At 42.9% G+C, this 16131-nt stretch overlaps 1 protein-coding gene across 1 annotated transcript in view; it reads right to left on the bottom strand.

The window, feature by feature from the left end:
• The window catches only part of WWC1 (WW and C2 domain containing 1), a 535977-nt gene that overhangs the window by 189251 nt on the left and 330595 nt on the right, over window positions 1-16131 (bottom strand). The window contains exons 7-8 of the mRNA XM_069654296.1: window positions 13254-13400; window positions 5613-5686 (exon numbers count right to left, since the gene is read on the bottom strand). Coding sequence (XP_069510397.1) covers window positions 5613-5686; window positions 13254-13400 — 221 coding nt within the window. The remainder of the gene's footprint in view (window positions 1-5612; window positions 5687-13253; window positions 13401-16131) is intronic.

Genomic DNA, 16131 nt, shown 5'->3' with positions numbered 1-16131 from the left:
AAATCATGACCATCAAACTTCCAGTGGAGATGTTCACCTTTTTAAGACGTCCGCGCTATACGTGTGGACCGTTCTGTGTGAGCCGCAGTGCTATTGGGAGATCATACTCGAGGATAGCTCTGAAACTGAACGTGGAACCCTGTGCTATGGAAAGTATGGAGGATTCCGCGATGATCTATGAGCTTGAAGGTTTGGGCGCTTTGAGAACTATTCTTATGAGCAGAATAGAGGTGAAATCGGAACTGCATTGCTTATGTTATGCCTAGCAGGAAATTAAGTCATATCAACATGGATAACAAGTTCAGAAAGTGAAGGCTTAACTATTTGGGATATGCAAATGGTTTGGGCCATTGAACCCGGTCTGTTGGGTTTGTTAACACATTGTAATAGTGGTTGGAATGTATTTTATGGGTGTGGTTTATGCGGGGGCGGGGGGGATATTAGGCTTTGGAATAGTTCTGAACACAATTGTAACTGTGTGGAGTCTGCGGCCTTGCATGATAATACCAGGAAGTCTTTTGGTGGTGTTTCTTGTAAGTTTGTCTGTGTTTCTGTGTAGTGAGGCGGCCAAATGCAGTGGATTTTTCATCATGATATCTCGGGGCAAGCACAGTCCGAAAGGGATTTCTTGGAATGTAAATGGGCTCAATGATTTGAATATACGCAAAAGGGTACTTGATCATTTGGATAGAATGAAAGCGGACAAATCCTTTCTACAAGAGACATTTTTGATGGACACAAATGTGGATGTGATGAGTAGGGGTTGGGTGTTCTCAGTATTCTCATCTAGTTACTGTTGAAATTCAAGAGAAGATTGTATTCTGTTGAGGAAAGGTCTGCCTTTAGGAGTAAAAAGCATGACGAGTGCCGGATCATTTATGTGTCAATCAAACTACAAGATTCCATCATTGGAATCTGCAATATTTATGCCCCAAATCGGGGCGGGTGGCTAAATTTTCAGGTCTCTCGCCCAATCTCTTCAGGGCGTTGGACATGTAGATATGTTTCTGGGTGGAAACTTTAATGAAACAATGGATCGTATGTAGATCGGAGTGGAGGCACTGAAAATTGTAGAGGCAGAAATCATATGTCTTTGCATGAATTGATTAAGTTCCATTTTGTGGATGTGTGGAGGCTAACCAATACAACTGGTAAATATTATACATACCTCAAAATGCCACAATGTTTTTTCACAAATTGCACACAACATTTCTTGCATGCATATGTGGACGCTATACTGACCTCTGATCATGCGCCAGTTCGGATATAGATGTCATTATCTTTCATAATGCCAAAATCAAATTACTGGAAGATGAATACTGCTTTCTTGAATGACACTAAACTGGTTGATAATATTGTGAAGGAGGCTGAATTCTTTATATCTGTGAATTGGTCTGCGATATCGACCTGAGAAGGATTTAAATGTTATATGCGCGGCTTGTTAATAGGTCTATCCAGCATAAGGAGTAAAATGTTGAAGTGCGAGTTGAAAGCCCGGCAAGCTCAAGTGCTAGCGCTAGAGAGGAGGTACGTGACTAATCCAACAGTAGAGACCGGCGAGGTGTTAACCCGTAGTAAATGTCAGCTGAACAATATATTATCTAAAAGGGCAGCAACACTCCTTTTTAGAACCAGGTGTAATTACTATGAAGGAGGTGAAAAATGTGACAGAATGTTGGCACACAACACTTGAGGGTCCAGGTAGCAGATCAAAGAATTAGCGCAATACATCAAGCCCCAGGAGAGCTAACATTTGACCCAGCTAAGATTAATACAGAATTCCATGACTTCTTTTCTGTATTATATATTTCTGAAGGTCTCTGACCCGATGAAAGCTTAAGGAACTACCTGAATTATTGTGGCTTGAATGAATTACAAAACTCTTTTAAAACATCTTTGGACCTAGCTCTATCGGTGGAAGAATTGATGGGGGCAGCATTACACATTAATGGTGGGAAGTGCCCTGGTCCGGATGGGCTACTTGCTGAGTTTTACTGAATCATGCAGAGAGTAGTTTATGAGATCCTGCTTGAGGTATTCATCGAGTCTAGCCAGATAGATGTATTGCCAGCATCGACAAAACCTGCATCAATCTCTGTATTGCTAAAGAATGCGAAACTGGCGACTTCTCTAGAGAGTTATAGGTCCATCAATTTAATCAATACTGATAATAAGATCCTTGCCAAAAAACTATCCTTGAGGGTCGAAAATAACCTGGAGAATCTAATCAATCCAAACTAGTGCGGCTTTGTGAAAGAAAGGAGCCTTTCAACCAACATGCAGAAATTAATACTGACATTGCAGGAATACAATAAGTTGGACTCTGGAGTGGCTGTGTTTTCATTGCACAATGAGAAAGCATTTGGCAGAATTGAGTGGCGTTTCCCGTTTGCAATTTTGAAACTCTATGGATTTGGTACAGAGATCGAACAATGGATATCGTTACTCTATTCACAGCTGCCGTTGGCTTTGAATAGAAATTGATGGTCATCTGAGCCATTTGAACTGGGTCACGGAACAAGACAAGGTAGCCCACTGTCGCCTCTGTTCAGTATATGTGAAGAGGATACATCGCAGTGAAGAGATAGAAGGAGTACAGTATGGAGATGTATTGCCGAAGGTATGGGTATATGCTGATGACATGCGGTTAGTGCTACAGACCCGGGGCCTCACTGTTGGCACTAATGCAGCAAATAGAAGACTTTCAGTCTTATCCAGGATACAAAACCAATTGGGTAAAATCTGAAGCAATACCGGATTCGTCTGCCTGCACCAGCACATGTCAGAGGGCTTGGATTTCATTGGTGTCCAGAACAAATTAAATATCTGGGTGTGTGGCTAAAAAATTAGATTTGTTGCATGGTAGGTGTTAACATGAAGAGCATAATATTGAAACTGAAGAAGGAACTGATAAGATGATCCGATTTAAAGTCATCACTCTGGGGGAAGGTTAATGCAATCAAAAGATCATCTGCATCACGCTTGAATTATGTGATGAGCACGTTACCACCACAATTAAAAAAGAAAAGTTTCAAGGAGATGGACAGCTTGTGCAAAACTTCCTGTGGGGAAAAAAAACAGCCACAGCTTGTGGAAGTTACAACTCCCTTTTGCGAGAGAGGGGGTCTCGGGATCCCAGATTTTGCATTGTGGCATCAATCATTTTCAGCCATCCCTCTGGTACCGTTCCTTGAGAGCTCGCCTGACGAGTGGGCAAGGGTGGAGACTAGTCTGAACACGCCACTTTCTCCTGAGGCACTCTTGATATCCATGAACATAAAGGATCATACAGCATCAGATTTTTTTTTTAGGAGAATGTGGCAGAATTGGAGAAGAGGACTGGGATTCGGATACTGTCCCAGCAAGGTCATCAATTTAGTTAAATCGATATGTCAGGAAACCGCTTTTCTGGTGAAGTGGGGTGTAGTGGATCAGAGATCTGATCAAAGATGATAAGTGGTTACCGTTCCATAATTTGGTTACCACAAAAGGCCTTCAAGCATGCACATACAGTGAATATCATACATTAAGGCTGGTATTGAGGGAGCTGAAAGTATCTGATGATGATCCTCTTAGGAGACAATCATTGACACTTAAAGCAAAGGGTCACTGTGCTTCTAAATGTACACATTCCTGATGAGTTCCAAGGTACCAAATGAACAACTGCTCGGGGGCTGGTCAGATTGCCTGGGCTCAGAGGTGAGGGCTGGGAGATGGGAAAGGATGTGTGGAAAGGTTGCCTTAACGTCGCTGAATCTAGGGGAGAGAGTCTGCCAGGTCAAAATAATGAACAATGTATACCGGACTCCAGTCAAAATGTTTGAGAGAGGTTTGAGTGATATGGACGTTTGTTGGGGCTGTGGTCATGTGGAAGGATCATTCGAACATATGATCTGGAAATGCTCAAAGGTGAGGCGGTTTGGGTTGGAAGTCACAAGAACCATGAACAGAGTTTTAGTAACAGATATGGATTTTGACTTTCAGACTACAGTAATCTGGGATGATAGTCTATTGGAAGATTTGAGCTACCAACAGAGGTGCTGTTTTTTTTTTTTAGAGCAGCTCTTTCTGCAAAAAAAGATCATTCTGAGGGACTGGAGAAGTGTCCCTGTCCTAGCAAGCCTGCTTGGATTGATGATTTATGCAGAATGTCTCAAATGGACAGGTTAAGTTTGAGAAAAAGGAGTAAATTGAACTTGTACGAAGGAATTTGGGGGAGGTTCTTGAAGCTGATGTAAATAATGGACTTGTGCATGGCCAGTCCATCCAATGTTTGTGTAAACGTTCATGCATCGCTGTTCTATAGTAAAGCCAATAAAAATGCAAACACAAAAAAATAAAAATAATAAGATGCTCCCTAAAACAATCTCAAATTACATCATTCTAAAACCAACCATTTATATACTGTGCATCCCAAACTGAATTGCCTCTTGGGGGTTACATAAAGGGAATTTGGTTAACCCATTCACCCTGTCATTTTTCTTAAAAATGCAAATTAAGTGTTGTAACTACCATAAAACAAAATCTTTTTAAAAAAAGATGGCAGCCCAACTAAATAAAGGCTTTGTTGAGCCCTCGAGCCCCAAAGTGAGGCAGATGCACACAGGGTCAGCAGCAGATCCCAGTCCCACCAATTGCCTAACCTAGGTGCAGCCATACATCACGAGCCCAACTCAGGGTGAGCACTATGCAAGCCATAGCCTCCAGCGTGCCAGTGTCGGTTGGAGCAGCAGAAGGCTCAAGTTTGGGGGTGGCTGGAGCATGGAGAGAGTGGAGCAAAGAGAAGTGATGAGGGAGGAAGTGGTAAGAGCTACAAGATTGAAGGGAAAACTGTGAAAGAGAAGGTGGTAAAACATGGAGAGGGTGACAGTCAGAAGGAGGTGTTAAGATAAAGGTTGCAAAAGTTTGCTGTAAGTCTCAGGGAGGAGGAGGCAACAACACGTAGAGGGTCAAAATCAGGAGAAGGTGATAAGGTCAAGGGTGCTGAGGGAGATGGCGAGATCCATGGGAGAGGAGTAGCTCAGCAACATTAGAGTACAAGAGTGAGTGACATGAACACGTCAACTATGTATTCACCTACTACATTTTCAGGAAGCAAACCCCAAAGTACTAATACACAATTCATAGATTCCATAATAAAAATTAATGTACTGCATATGGCTAAACACAAAGTAATAGTGCACGTCTGTTCTGCTAGTTGACATTGACATCAGTTATCGGTGCACAAATCCATTCAAACATCATCAGCAGGTATTCTTAGGACGATTTTAGTGTATAAACACTTTTACAGGATTGCCACCATGTGCACCATGTGTGCCTTGCTCTGAGACGAAGACTTGCGTGCACTGATAGATTACACAGTCATAGCTGCGTCAGTATTGATAAACATTCCCTACTATGGACAGGAAAGTTCCAGAACCAACTCTCCTTTTCCTTTCAGAACGAGCTGCAACAATAGCAGCGGACCCCCCAGGCGGAACAGTTGGCAGGATCTCCACAAAGGTCTCGATTGTATGTCCGATTTGTGTATTTTGTCCAAACATATCAGATGCTAAATGACACGATTACTCATAACAACAGAAACGGCAAATTTCTGGAAAAGCACAAATTACCTTCTCTTTGCTTCCTCATATCGAAGCCGTAATCTCACTTTCTCAGCCAACTGATTATTACTGCTGGTAACAAACTGGAAGAGAAAAAGTTATTAAACTCTATTAATTTGTCGAAACTGCATTTATATTTTACACAGCTTGTCTATCAGCATCACAATGGTTTTGCTATGCTTGGTTGAAATGAAGTGAGGTGATGTTGCCTTCTAAGACGGCCCGACCCTGGCCATAAGGACTACTTGCCCAAGTTAAAGACAGGAGCGCACCAAGGGCCCTTATCGAGGGCCGGGGCGGGGATCTGTTACCACTAGGATCGGCCCACCCTAGCAGGAAATTGCGCCATTAGCACCCTTGATCCTACGGCACAGGTGCTAAAGCTTCTTTTCAAATTAATAAAAGAAAAATATGGGGTTAGGAGGCATGCTCAGAATGGTTGTAAGAGGTATGGAGTGCACAGCGCCAAATGTGGGCTTGAACCAGTGAATACAGCCCACTGTCAGAGCAGCCTCCTTAGCTGTGCAACTTTCCCTGGGTGTTAATGAATGAAAATGCTCAGCTAAACCACACTGGTTAAATTCTGTATTACAAATGAATAGGGGTGTACCAAAATTCGTCTTCAAGTATATATTCGGCCGAATTCTGGGTGAAAATGAGATGAGCCGAATACTTAATTAATTTTCACTCGAAGCCAAATCCCTTAAAAAATACATTAAGTACTGCTTTCACTGAGTTCCTGGAATCATTCAGGCATGTCATGTTAATCCTTTAAAAGGATCATTAAACAAACGCGGTCACTTTTTTGATTGAGTACAGACAAAGCGGAGGACTGAAAGTCCCTGCCCTTTATGTGCTGGACAGACAGATTTAATCTGCTGGTGTGCTGGAGAGGGGCGAGCAATGAGATGCCTCTGTTTTCCCCTGTATTTTACAGTTGAAATCCCACCAATCTCGAGCCAATTAATATAATTAAGGGGATTCGTAGAACTGTTGCAAAGATCCCAAGAAGTTGCGAAACCGGAGTAAAATAGTTCAGGATGTAGTGTGCCTGCAGCAAAGAACTATATTCAGCCTGCAGGCCAATGTTACAAAGCAAGTAAGATGGCTCAGTGGGAAGTGTGCCTGCATCAGATATGTGATTGCAATATTGAAAGATAGGTTAAAGTTCCTGCCCCACCCTCCCCCAACTTTCTTGTGTTGTCAAATTGAGTCGCTTGGGTAAAAGTGACAGATGTTGCTAAAGACCGTGGCTATCCAATAGACCGAGATTTTTACAACAAAAGAAATTCAACGAATATGCCCCAACCTGTGGCAGCAGAAATATTCCTCTCAACACTAAAGTGTTAAAAAGAGGGATATTCGTCTAATAAAGATTAGGAGATACAAGTTAATAATTTAGAAAAAAATATCAAATTGATCTACAAGTGACTCAAATAAGTAAAATAAACATGTACATGCCAATTAAAGATCTGAAAATCATCACTGTTCCTTCCCTATGGGGTCAGCTGAGAACCATGGAGGACTCCTCATTCCCTGTTTTGTCTGGTGTCTTTTACCATGCCCAAAACACCACAAACCTACCCCAGCCAAAGTACTATCTATTAACGAAGAGAGCTTGTTCAAATGTCTCATCTCCTCTCAGAATCACTGGTAGAACGCATGGCTTTAGCATCCGAAAAAAAGTGTGTTCAGTAGCACTTGAGCAGTAAGTGGGGTGTCAATTGATGTAAACACTCCTTTGGTGCTTCAGTGCCTTGCTGGAGCCAAACGGATAAAGATGGGAAGGCGCAAAAGGAACATTTGAAAGTATGAGTAGGCACATTCCAGTCTCCCCTCACAGTGATTGCATACATGCATGCTGTACTTTTGGGCTAGTCTTCATTACTTGGGCCCTGCACAGCAAGTGACACCTATGAATGCACACAAGTACAAACTCTGTTATTGAACTGTTTATTTTCTGATAATGTAATACTTTCATGGTTTACACAAACATCTTCTGTAGACAACAAAGAAGAGAACTGCAATAAAAAATGGATGCACACTTTTTAAAGTCTGTTTTTAAATTACAAAGTGTTTTTCTGCTCTACATTACTATCTATTCATAAAGCAAATATTCGGCTCTGTATTTGGCTCTGGCCGAATACTTGTGCAACTATTCGGTATTCGTCCGAATACTTAAATCTAGTATTCAGCACACCCCTACAAATGAATGCTTAACACAAGGGATCTATGTGATCACTGCAACCCCTATAATTGCAATGGCCGAAAATGCTGACTTTTTTTGGGTGTGTTTATTTAACCCCCTTTAAACCACATAGATATGCAGGGGGAGACCCCCCGCTTTGCTCCCATATAACAATAATATCACATACCCCCATTACCAACACAAGTTGTAATATGGACCAATAAACTTCACTTTTTGCTCTGCCCGAATAGAATGCAAATACTGGTGCAGTGGAGATGGGGCATAGGGAAAAAATGCCTTGGACTAATGAAGAATTAAGGAAATTATTACAGGATCAGTAAGAGGAAAAAGAAGAGGTATTTGTTTTTCAATTTAAATTCTGTTGCTTTAGGCATTCTCTGAGGAATCTAAGGAACCCATGGTGGCAACAGTAAAGACAGACACACGTGCTCACAGTTTAAGGGTGTTGATTTAACTGTATAACTGGGTTGGCAAAAATGCCTAATCTAAGCCCAAATCTAAGATGGGAACAAGCTACGACCATCAAATAATAATAAGGCAGTCCTAGTGGCGTCTTGTCAAAATAAAGGGCCTATACTAAAAAGAAAACTATTGCCAATCCTTACAACTAAATACAGAAAAAGTGTGGCAGAAGGTTTCTTGAGAAATAAAGAAGTGTTCACAAATGATAAGTCAGGATGTAGTGGGCAGGGGTCTCCCTTCCCCACGTGGGATTCCGGAGCACAGCACACACTCAAGCTTTTGTCACAGTTCCATTCTCAGGTATCAGAACCTCTGGCGGTTAAGTCTCTTTCCTAGAAAAAGTCTCTTGCCTCCAAGTACCTGCTGTCTACAAAACAACAAAGAGTTCCTTTCCGTCTATATGTTGAGTGATGCCTCTTAACCCCTTGTCCCCCTCTTCCGGGCTCAGACCCCTTTGAATGTTAGCCTCCCTCTGCCGGGTTCACTTTGGCTTGTATTTCAAAGGATTTAAAACAGTTTTCTCTTTGACATTCACAAATCTTAATGTCTTTTTAAACAGTTCACTGTGTACATCTATCTGCCGAGTTCACTCTTGTCAACACACTGTTCATTGGGACTTCAGGCTTCGCCCCCTTTCCATCAGCATCCCTACGTCGGGTTCACTCTTACCAACTTTTGCCATTCACACAGTGCGGGATTCACTTCCCTTAGCTTTACCTTCATCGGCCGGTCAAAGGCATTTGACTATAAAGAGGATTTTGCTAGACCCCTATATGACCACTTTGACTCCTTTCTCGCCTTTTCCAAGGCCTTCTGGTAGCGTTAGTTTCAACAATAGGGTAATCGCGCCCAGAGTTTCCCCGAGTGAGCACCCACATGGTGCCTGACTCTTCCATCACTCGTTTTTCCCTGTCGTATCAATAGTTCTTTGCATTTTCCTCAATTAGCCATTTGTTGCTTTTGTTCAACACAGTTCGGTTTCCTATCGGCTCTCCCCTAGACTCACTGGCTGTGATGAACCACTTTGCTTTCCTCGTATCTGGAGTCAAGCACAGTTCCACGGTAGCAGTTGTCTTTCTCAAGTATGACACTGACACAAAAGGTACAATTTGTAAAACCTTTATTGAAGTTTCAATGGGGTTGGAGAAACTCCTACTTTGCCCTATAGCTAAGATGGGAGTAGTCTCGACCATCAAATCGTAAACAAAAGTCCTAGTTGAGCCTGTCGAATCAAAATGGCCTATACTAACAAAACCTAATGCCTGCCTTATATCTTGTACAAAAAGGAAAGTCAGTGTATAAAGAATAAATGTGGCTGAGTCAGCTCTCCTCCCCACATTAGACAGCACTGAGTAAGGCGGTCCCTGTAAACACGATGACACACTCTGGCTCAAGCTTTTAACACAAATGCAGTTCAAAACATGGATCGAGCCCCGACTGGCCTTCCACATTAAACTCTTACTTTCCAATTTCCTAAAACACAGTTCACCAAAAGGTGCACGTCGGTCCCCCTCTGGCGGGCTCAGACCTTTCAAAGCAAATGTTCACACCGCTTGTAGGGGTTCTCTTCCCCAAATTTCACTCCTGTCCTTCAGAGGTTCCCTTCCCCTAACTTATTACACTTCCGGTCTCAGTCGGGCTCTGACCCTTTCCTGATATCTTAGACTTACAAATGTACGTGGCTTTTTTCTACAAACCTCTGCAGGACTTCGACTTTCCAGCTTTCAACTCACACTCCTATGTTATATGCCCCAGTGTTTTCTGCTGTGGGTAGTTCACTGTATCTCACCAAGGTTCAACATTCATCTTTTACTTTCCCCTTCTCTCAGGGTTAAATTCAATCACCTGGGTTTTACAGTTTATTCACTTTATCGCTACAAACGTTTCATCTTTCACAGAGACTTTCGAGTGGGCTACTTCCTTTCGCCAGACCACTCCGTTAGTTAGTATTGCTGACGTTACAGCTATCATTACTCCAAGGTTAATTTGCAGGTCTGCCTTTCTTCGCGTCTCATCCAAACACGTGCAGCCTTCAACCATGAGAAATAATGGTGCCACTTCAATCTTTTTTTAGCACACACTGGTCTCTCATGTCACTTGCCAACTCACCGGCTGTGTGCATTTCTTTCTTTGCTTTACTGTCTTCCAGTTTACTTGTCAAAGTTAGTACTACAGGCTGGGCCTCGCCTCCCCACTGCAGCCTTCTTGTTTGGGATTTGGCCTTCTCCACTTATCTTATTCTGCCTTTTGGAGGCAGGGAACTCCTGTGGTTCTCCACCCGTGGCTCTCATCCCTCGGTCCGTTGCTCTGCTCCAGTAGGTTCACCTTTGCACCGGAGAATCTGCACTTACACGTGGTTCACCTTGCTCAGAGTGTGTCTCTATGTTCCTCCTTTTACCGTGTGAGGAGAGTTAATTGTTATCAGATGTACGCATTTAGAGTCAAGTGCCTGACTTAGCCTGACCCAATTAGCGGGACATGTCCAAAGTGATGTATAAGAGATAGCATTGTTACTCCTAGTCGCCCTCTTCCTCAGCCCAGTGTTTCTGTAGAAAGGGTGGTTTGGGGCATCAGAGAATACTATATAAAAGGAGGGATTATAGGTACGGGAAAGGGAGGGATAGCGTGTCTCACCTTCGGCTGCCCCACCCCCACTCCCTGAAGACCCCTCACCCAGGTGATCCTCCCACACTGGTCCACGCCCAGGAACTGGATCCAAAAGCGATGGCTGTGTCCTGGCCACCGGAATGAAAATTCCCCAAAGACTAGCGGGTTAGACACCATTTGGTTTCTCACATTGCTAACCATTTGGTAGACTTCCAACACCTCACCATATTAGGGGGACTTATCCATGGCTGGAAAAGGAAGGCACAACAGCTACACATTCACTATGAAAACCTTAGCACCTTACACCCCAAGCAACTAGTTAAAGGCCCCACTCACACAGCTGCAAACACATTGGATGATGTCTTTTGCAACATGAATTTCACCACAGTATCCTCGCTAGTACACTCTGTCCATCCTTTTCAGCATCTTCACATAAGCACCTCCCCTACAACGTCAACATATGTTCCCCAAACAACATAAATTAGGCATGGAAGAAATTCCAGCTAACCAAGCATTTTTAAAAACTACAAGCATCCAGACCACAGTCTGTCATTAGAAACCTGATGGGAACACCAGAGGAATGACTTAACTGATTCCCAATCATATGGAGGATTCACTTCAGAAATCAATGCACTGCCCACTGTGCCCTCCAGCGCAGGGGCTCAGTATCCACCCAAAGTAAATTAATTCACTACAAACTATTGGGATTGCTTTGATTTAGCAACATTCCTTGCAACAGTGCCAAGCTGTAAATGGGGAATGCCACAGAGGTTCTCCAATTGGAAGATGTCTGTACATGGGAAACCACTGAGCCTTCGGACAATCTCTGAAAAACTGGCTATTCAACTTGAATCAGCTTGAGAAACTAATAGAATCTGCAACCAACAGACACACACTCAGTACCATCTATCAATCAGAACCTACTTGCCCTATAATTACATGCCAGAAATCCACACATGACTTGTCAACCAACTACTATGTGAGATCAGACTATTTGCAGGCCTCCCCTAACCCTTTAAACCAAACTGGAAGGGCAAAAACCATAGTTAACGGAGACGATAACCACTAAACACGCCAAGAACACCAGACCAACAGTCTTGAATCAAAAGTCTACTTCTCACTTAACCATTCTTCATACCCCTCTAACCCACTCATTTTAATCTCTGCCCACCTTACACTATTGATATAGTTCCCTCTTGCATATGACATTCGACTGCCCAGAAAGGCACCACAAGCACAACGATTGAGAAAGACCACAGCTAACACCATCACTCAGCCCCCGAACCGGAGGTTAACTAGGTCCTCCCAGCGCTTATTTCAACTGATCGGGCTCTCCCCGCTAAATGAGACATATTCAAGATTCTCTTAGCCTCTACCCACCTAATTCAAACTAGTTTAAGACATGGTTACATCCAGCTTTAACACATCAACACCACAGGGTTCACATCTGTCTCTCTCTCTCTCTCTATGCCAGCAATAACCCCCACCCCCTTCTTTCAGGGACATGCACAATGAGGCTGGCAAAAATGCAGCTGTGTGCAAGAAAAGACTACTTTACACTCACCACAACAAGCAATGTGTGGCGGTGCCCGGGTTATAGTCGTTTCATGATGGCATTATGTGAGAAACAATTGCTTTAGGAAACATAACTAATGAGTAAGTGGGGTTTTCTTCTGCAACCATAAAGCCCCTCTAACAAAGATTTTATAACACATTTGTTTTTTCTTTTAAGGAAAACCCACGAACCAACTTTTTTCATTGCATATATGAGAAATCCACAAATAAAAATGGTCAAAAGCTAAAATAACTAGGCCCTCTTCAGTAGGCCACAGCAAATCTATTATCAGATCATGGTACAGTATAGTCCAGAACCTAAACATTCCTAATGTGTTTCGTAGCCACAAAAATGAAACTAACCTGTGAACGGTACCTACATGAATACGAATATAAATTGATTATTTGTTGAATTCAAAATGTGGAAAGTAGAAATAGTTCATAACAAATAGTAAACTTCTATTTAAAAATAAAAAAAGACACAGCCACCTAAACAACAAATGCGGAAAATCTGCCAGAAAAAAAATCGACCACCTCGTAAAAAAAAAACAAAACAAACAGAACTACACATAAAGAAACAACTTGCACACCCACCCCAGTCTATCTTGCTGCCAGACTATGCTGCATCATTCAAAATATTTAAAAAAGTTCAGTTCAATTTGTTCATTAATTGATGTAGGAACATTTAAACTCCAACCCGGTACCTTAGCAGAAAGAATGCCTTTGGTAGTCTTCTCTCGTCGACCTCCTCATGCCTGAAAACATATCAAGACATTATATACGTTCCCATTTAATAACGTTTACTTATTTGTACTCACATTTCCTGAAGTGTCAGTTTGGGAACTAACATCCAGATACTGTCTAGATAATGAAAGGTTGGAACTTTCCAAGGATGTGTTACTGGCCCAGAGCTCCGACTGCGATCCTTTGTCAATATGAAAGCCGTCCTTCAACTTAGCAAGACTCTGTTTGGGAATGATTTAACATGTTAGCATGTTTAACAACCAAATGATCCACTCCTGAGGAGAAATGTTAACATATATAGAGCATGTGGTTAATAAATGTTCTGCCTAGACTCAAAACTATCCTCCTCTGGATGGAACACCAACCGTGGGCTTCAGAGTACATATACATTGATGTGTTACAGCCCAGGACGGGGTGTCCTGGCTGTAACAAGTGTTCATGTCCCATCTTGAAATATGGCCCCAATGAATAGCAGTGACCCTGGCCATAGCTTATAGGCCAACATTCTGCGATGCAGGGACATTTGCACATTGGTCTCTGATCCAATAGAAGCGCAAACTTCTCCAGGCTGACGTATTGCAGCGCATGCAATCCTGTTCTACCTCTTTGGCCAGAAACCCAAGAAGACCAATTCTTGCAGTGTCCCTTGCACATCTCTACCTGATCTAATTACTCTATGTGATTTGCTCTCCAGAAACCCCCCACTCCATCTGTAACCTCCACTTCCATATACCCTGTGCACATCACCACCCAGATCACCTATGCAAAGTGCTGACCGTCCTTCACTGTTCTCTCGTCCTGGCCTTGACTTGCCCTACACGCTTTCTTCCCACCTGCACAGGTGGACAGCTAACAGTCATGGGAAATTTAAATTGCTGACCAGGCGAGAAGAAAAGCCTCTTTGCCCTCATGTACCAGGCAACAACCTCCAGGCACCTGGGGAACAATTCCCTCCTATCTAAACAGGACACCAGACTTACCATGCACCCTTGATGTTGTGGGGCATTTTTTTTTCTTTGAGCAACAGTTCATACCCATCAAAGGCACATTATCAAGAATGGATTGCGAAAGTTTCAATGTGAACATTTGGCGATAAGGACCTCATGAGTGAGGTTATCTTCCGTGACCAAGGGCAGCAATGCCATTACAAGCTGGTATGGAATGCACCTATGTCGTAATCCCCATTAGCATCACACCAAAACGTCAGTGGCGTTAATGGCATTTCTTATAGGGGTTTTTGTTGATGGAAATAAATACTTGAGTGTCAGCACGGGCAATTATGACGCAGGTAAGTCATATTTACTGTTAGAAAATGAGCGGTAGGGGTGCCAGGCTTGGTGGAGGTGGTAAGCAGTGGCTAGCAAGTATGGGTCAGAGAGCAGATGTCAACCTGCTTAAAATGGTGGCATGCACAATTACATACAGCGTTCAATCCAATCATTCTAATCAGGTCTATGCACCCACGCTGGGTGCTACTAATGTGTTATAGCCTGAGGGGATAGGGCAGGAAAAGGCTGGAGTAATGATTTGTTATTTATGTAATGATTTATATATATAGCACTTTTGCCAAAGTGCTTTATCTAGGACATATTTACATACAATTATCACCCAACCAAAGTTGGTACTCAATTTTCTACTTCTGAAGGGTGGAAGACTTAGCTGGCCTTGACGGGATTCAAACCTGCGACCTGCAGATCACACACCGATCACAACAGCCAGTGCTTAACCCACTGAGATTACTTATCGGTCTGGTACGTAGGAGTAAAAAGGTCGGAACCAGAGCTATTGGCTCAAAGAGAAGCCAACCGTCCCTTACAAAGGTAAGGACCATCTCTCCTCTGCCCCATAGCTAGTATTAGGGCCAGAAGATCCTGTTACAGTCCACCCACAGTGCTGGAATTAATTATCATCACTTTAATCCCCTGTTCGACAGGAACACCCACCTTACTAAAGAGACATACACTACTATGATGGTGGTCTCTCTGATGAGGAGGGTGCCAACTGCCATATCAGGAACCATAGTTAAGTTCATAACCTCTTAGTTTCCCTTATGCATGCCTTCTCTATACCCTACCATCTCCACATATGCTTTCCTCAATCGACACCCCCTTGGCACATGCACATAATTCTCTGCATGGCACGTACCCTGTGTAGTTCCTTTTTAGCCCTCAATTGCATTCCAGCCTCTACCAATGGGAGTTCCTCTACGCTCCTTCACAGACACTTGCCCAAGGCAGACGGTCAACGGGATCATGAAGAACTATTCGCTTCAACGCCATCAGGCACCCAGAGTCAGACCGGACCCATCACGGGGTGCAACTGGCCAGAAGGAACATGCCCTCCAGACACACTGACAACAACAGAACACCAACGTCCCCGTGTGATAACTTCATGGCTAGTCTATTTTTGACGTTATTTCACTGATTAGATTATCAGCCCTAGACGTATTGAAACGCCAGCAGGATGGAGTACGACTATGCCCCCATCTGATCCGTGTACCTTTACTGTTTGTGACTTCAGCGACTTTAATACAATACAGAACATTTAATTGGTATAGAAATCATTTTATTGAATGCTTGGCTGGGGGGCCCGATGTTCAAGGGAAACAAGACCCCAAACCTCGAAGTTTCTTTAAGTGCAGCAGGTTTCTGATTTGAAGTCTTTTAGCAAACATTGCACAGTGACACGGGTTTTGAATCATGTAAGCAGATATTACTGGAAAGTTTGAAACATTTTATTGCAGTCCACACCTTACGTGGTGCATCATCATTTCTCTGTCGAAGCCTAAAAAATATCATCATGGAAACACCAATCACAGATCGCAGAGAGCACCAACTACTTGTTTTGAAAACAAATGCAATGTCTTCATTCCAGCTGCCTTACATCACGTCAAACTGGAGTAAAAAAAATGCAATGCTTTCCCAGCAATTGGCTGGAGTGCTGCCTCGTTAT

The sequence above is a fragment of the Ambystoma mexicanum genome, chromosome 3q (genome assembly GCF_040938575.1).
Source record: "Ambystoma mexicanum isolate Mex_15411 chromosome 3q, UKY_AmexF1_1, whole genome shotgun sequence".
NCBI lineage: Eukaryota > Metazoa > Chordata > Amphibia > Caudata > Ambystomatidae > Ambystoma > Ambystoma mexicanum.
This window is presented reverse-complemented; position numbering and strand designations above follow the sequence as displayed.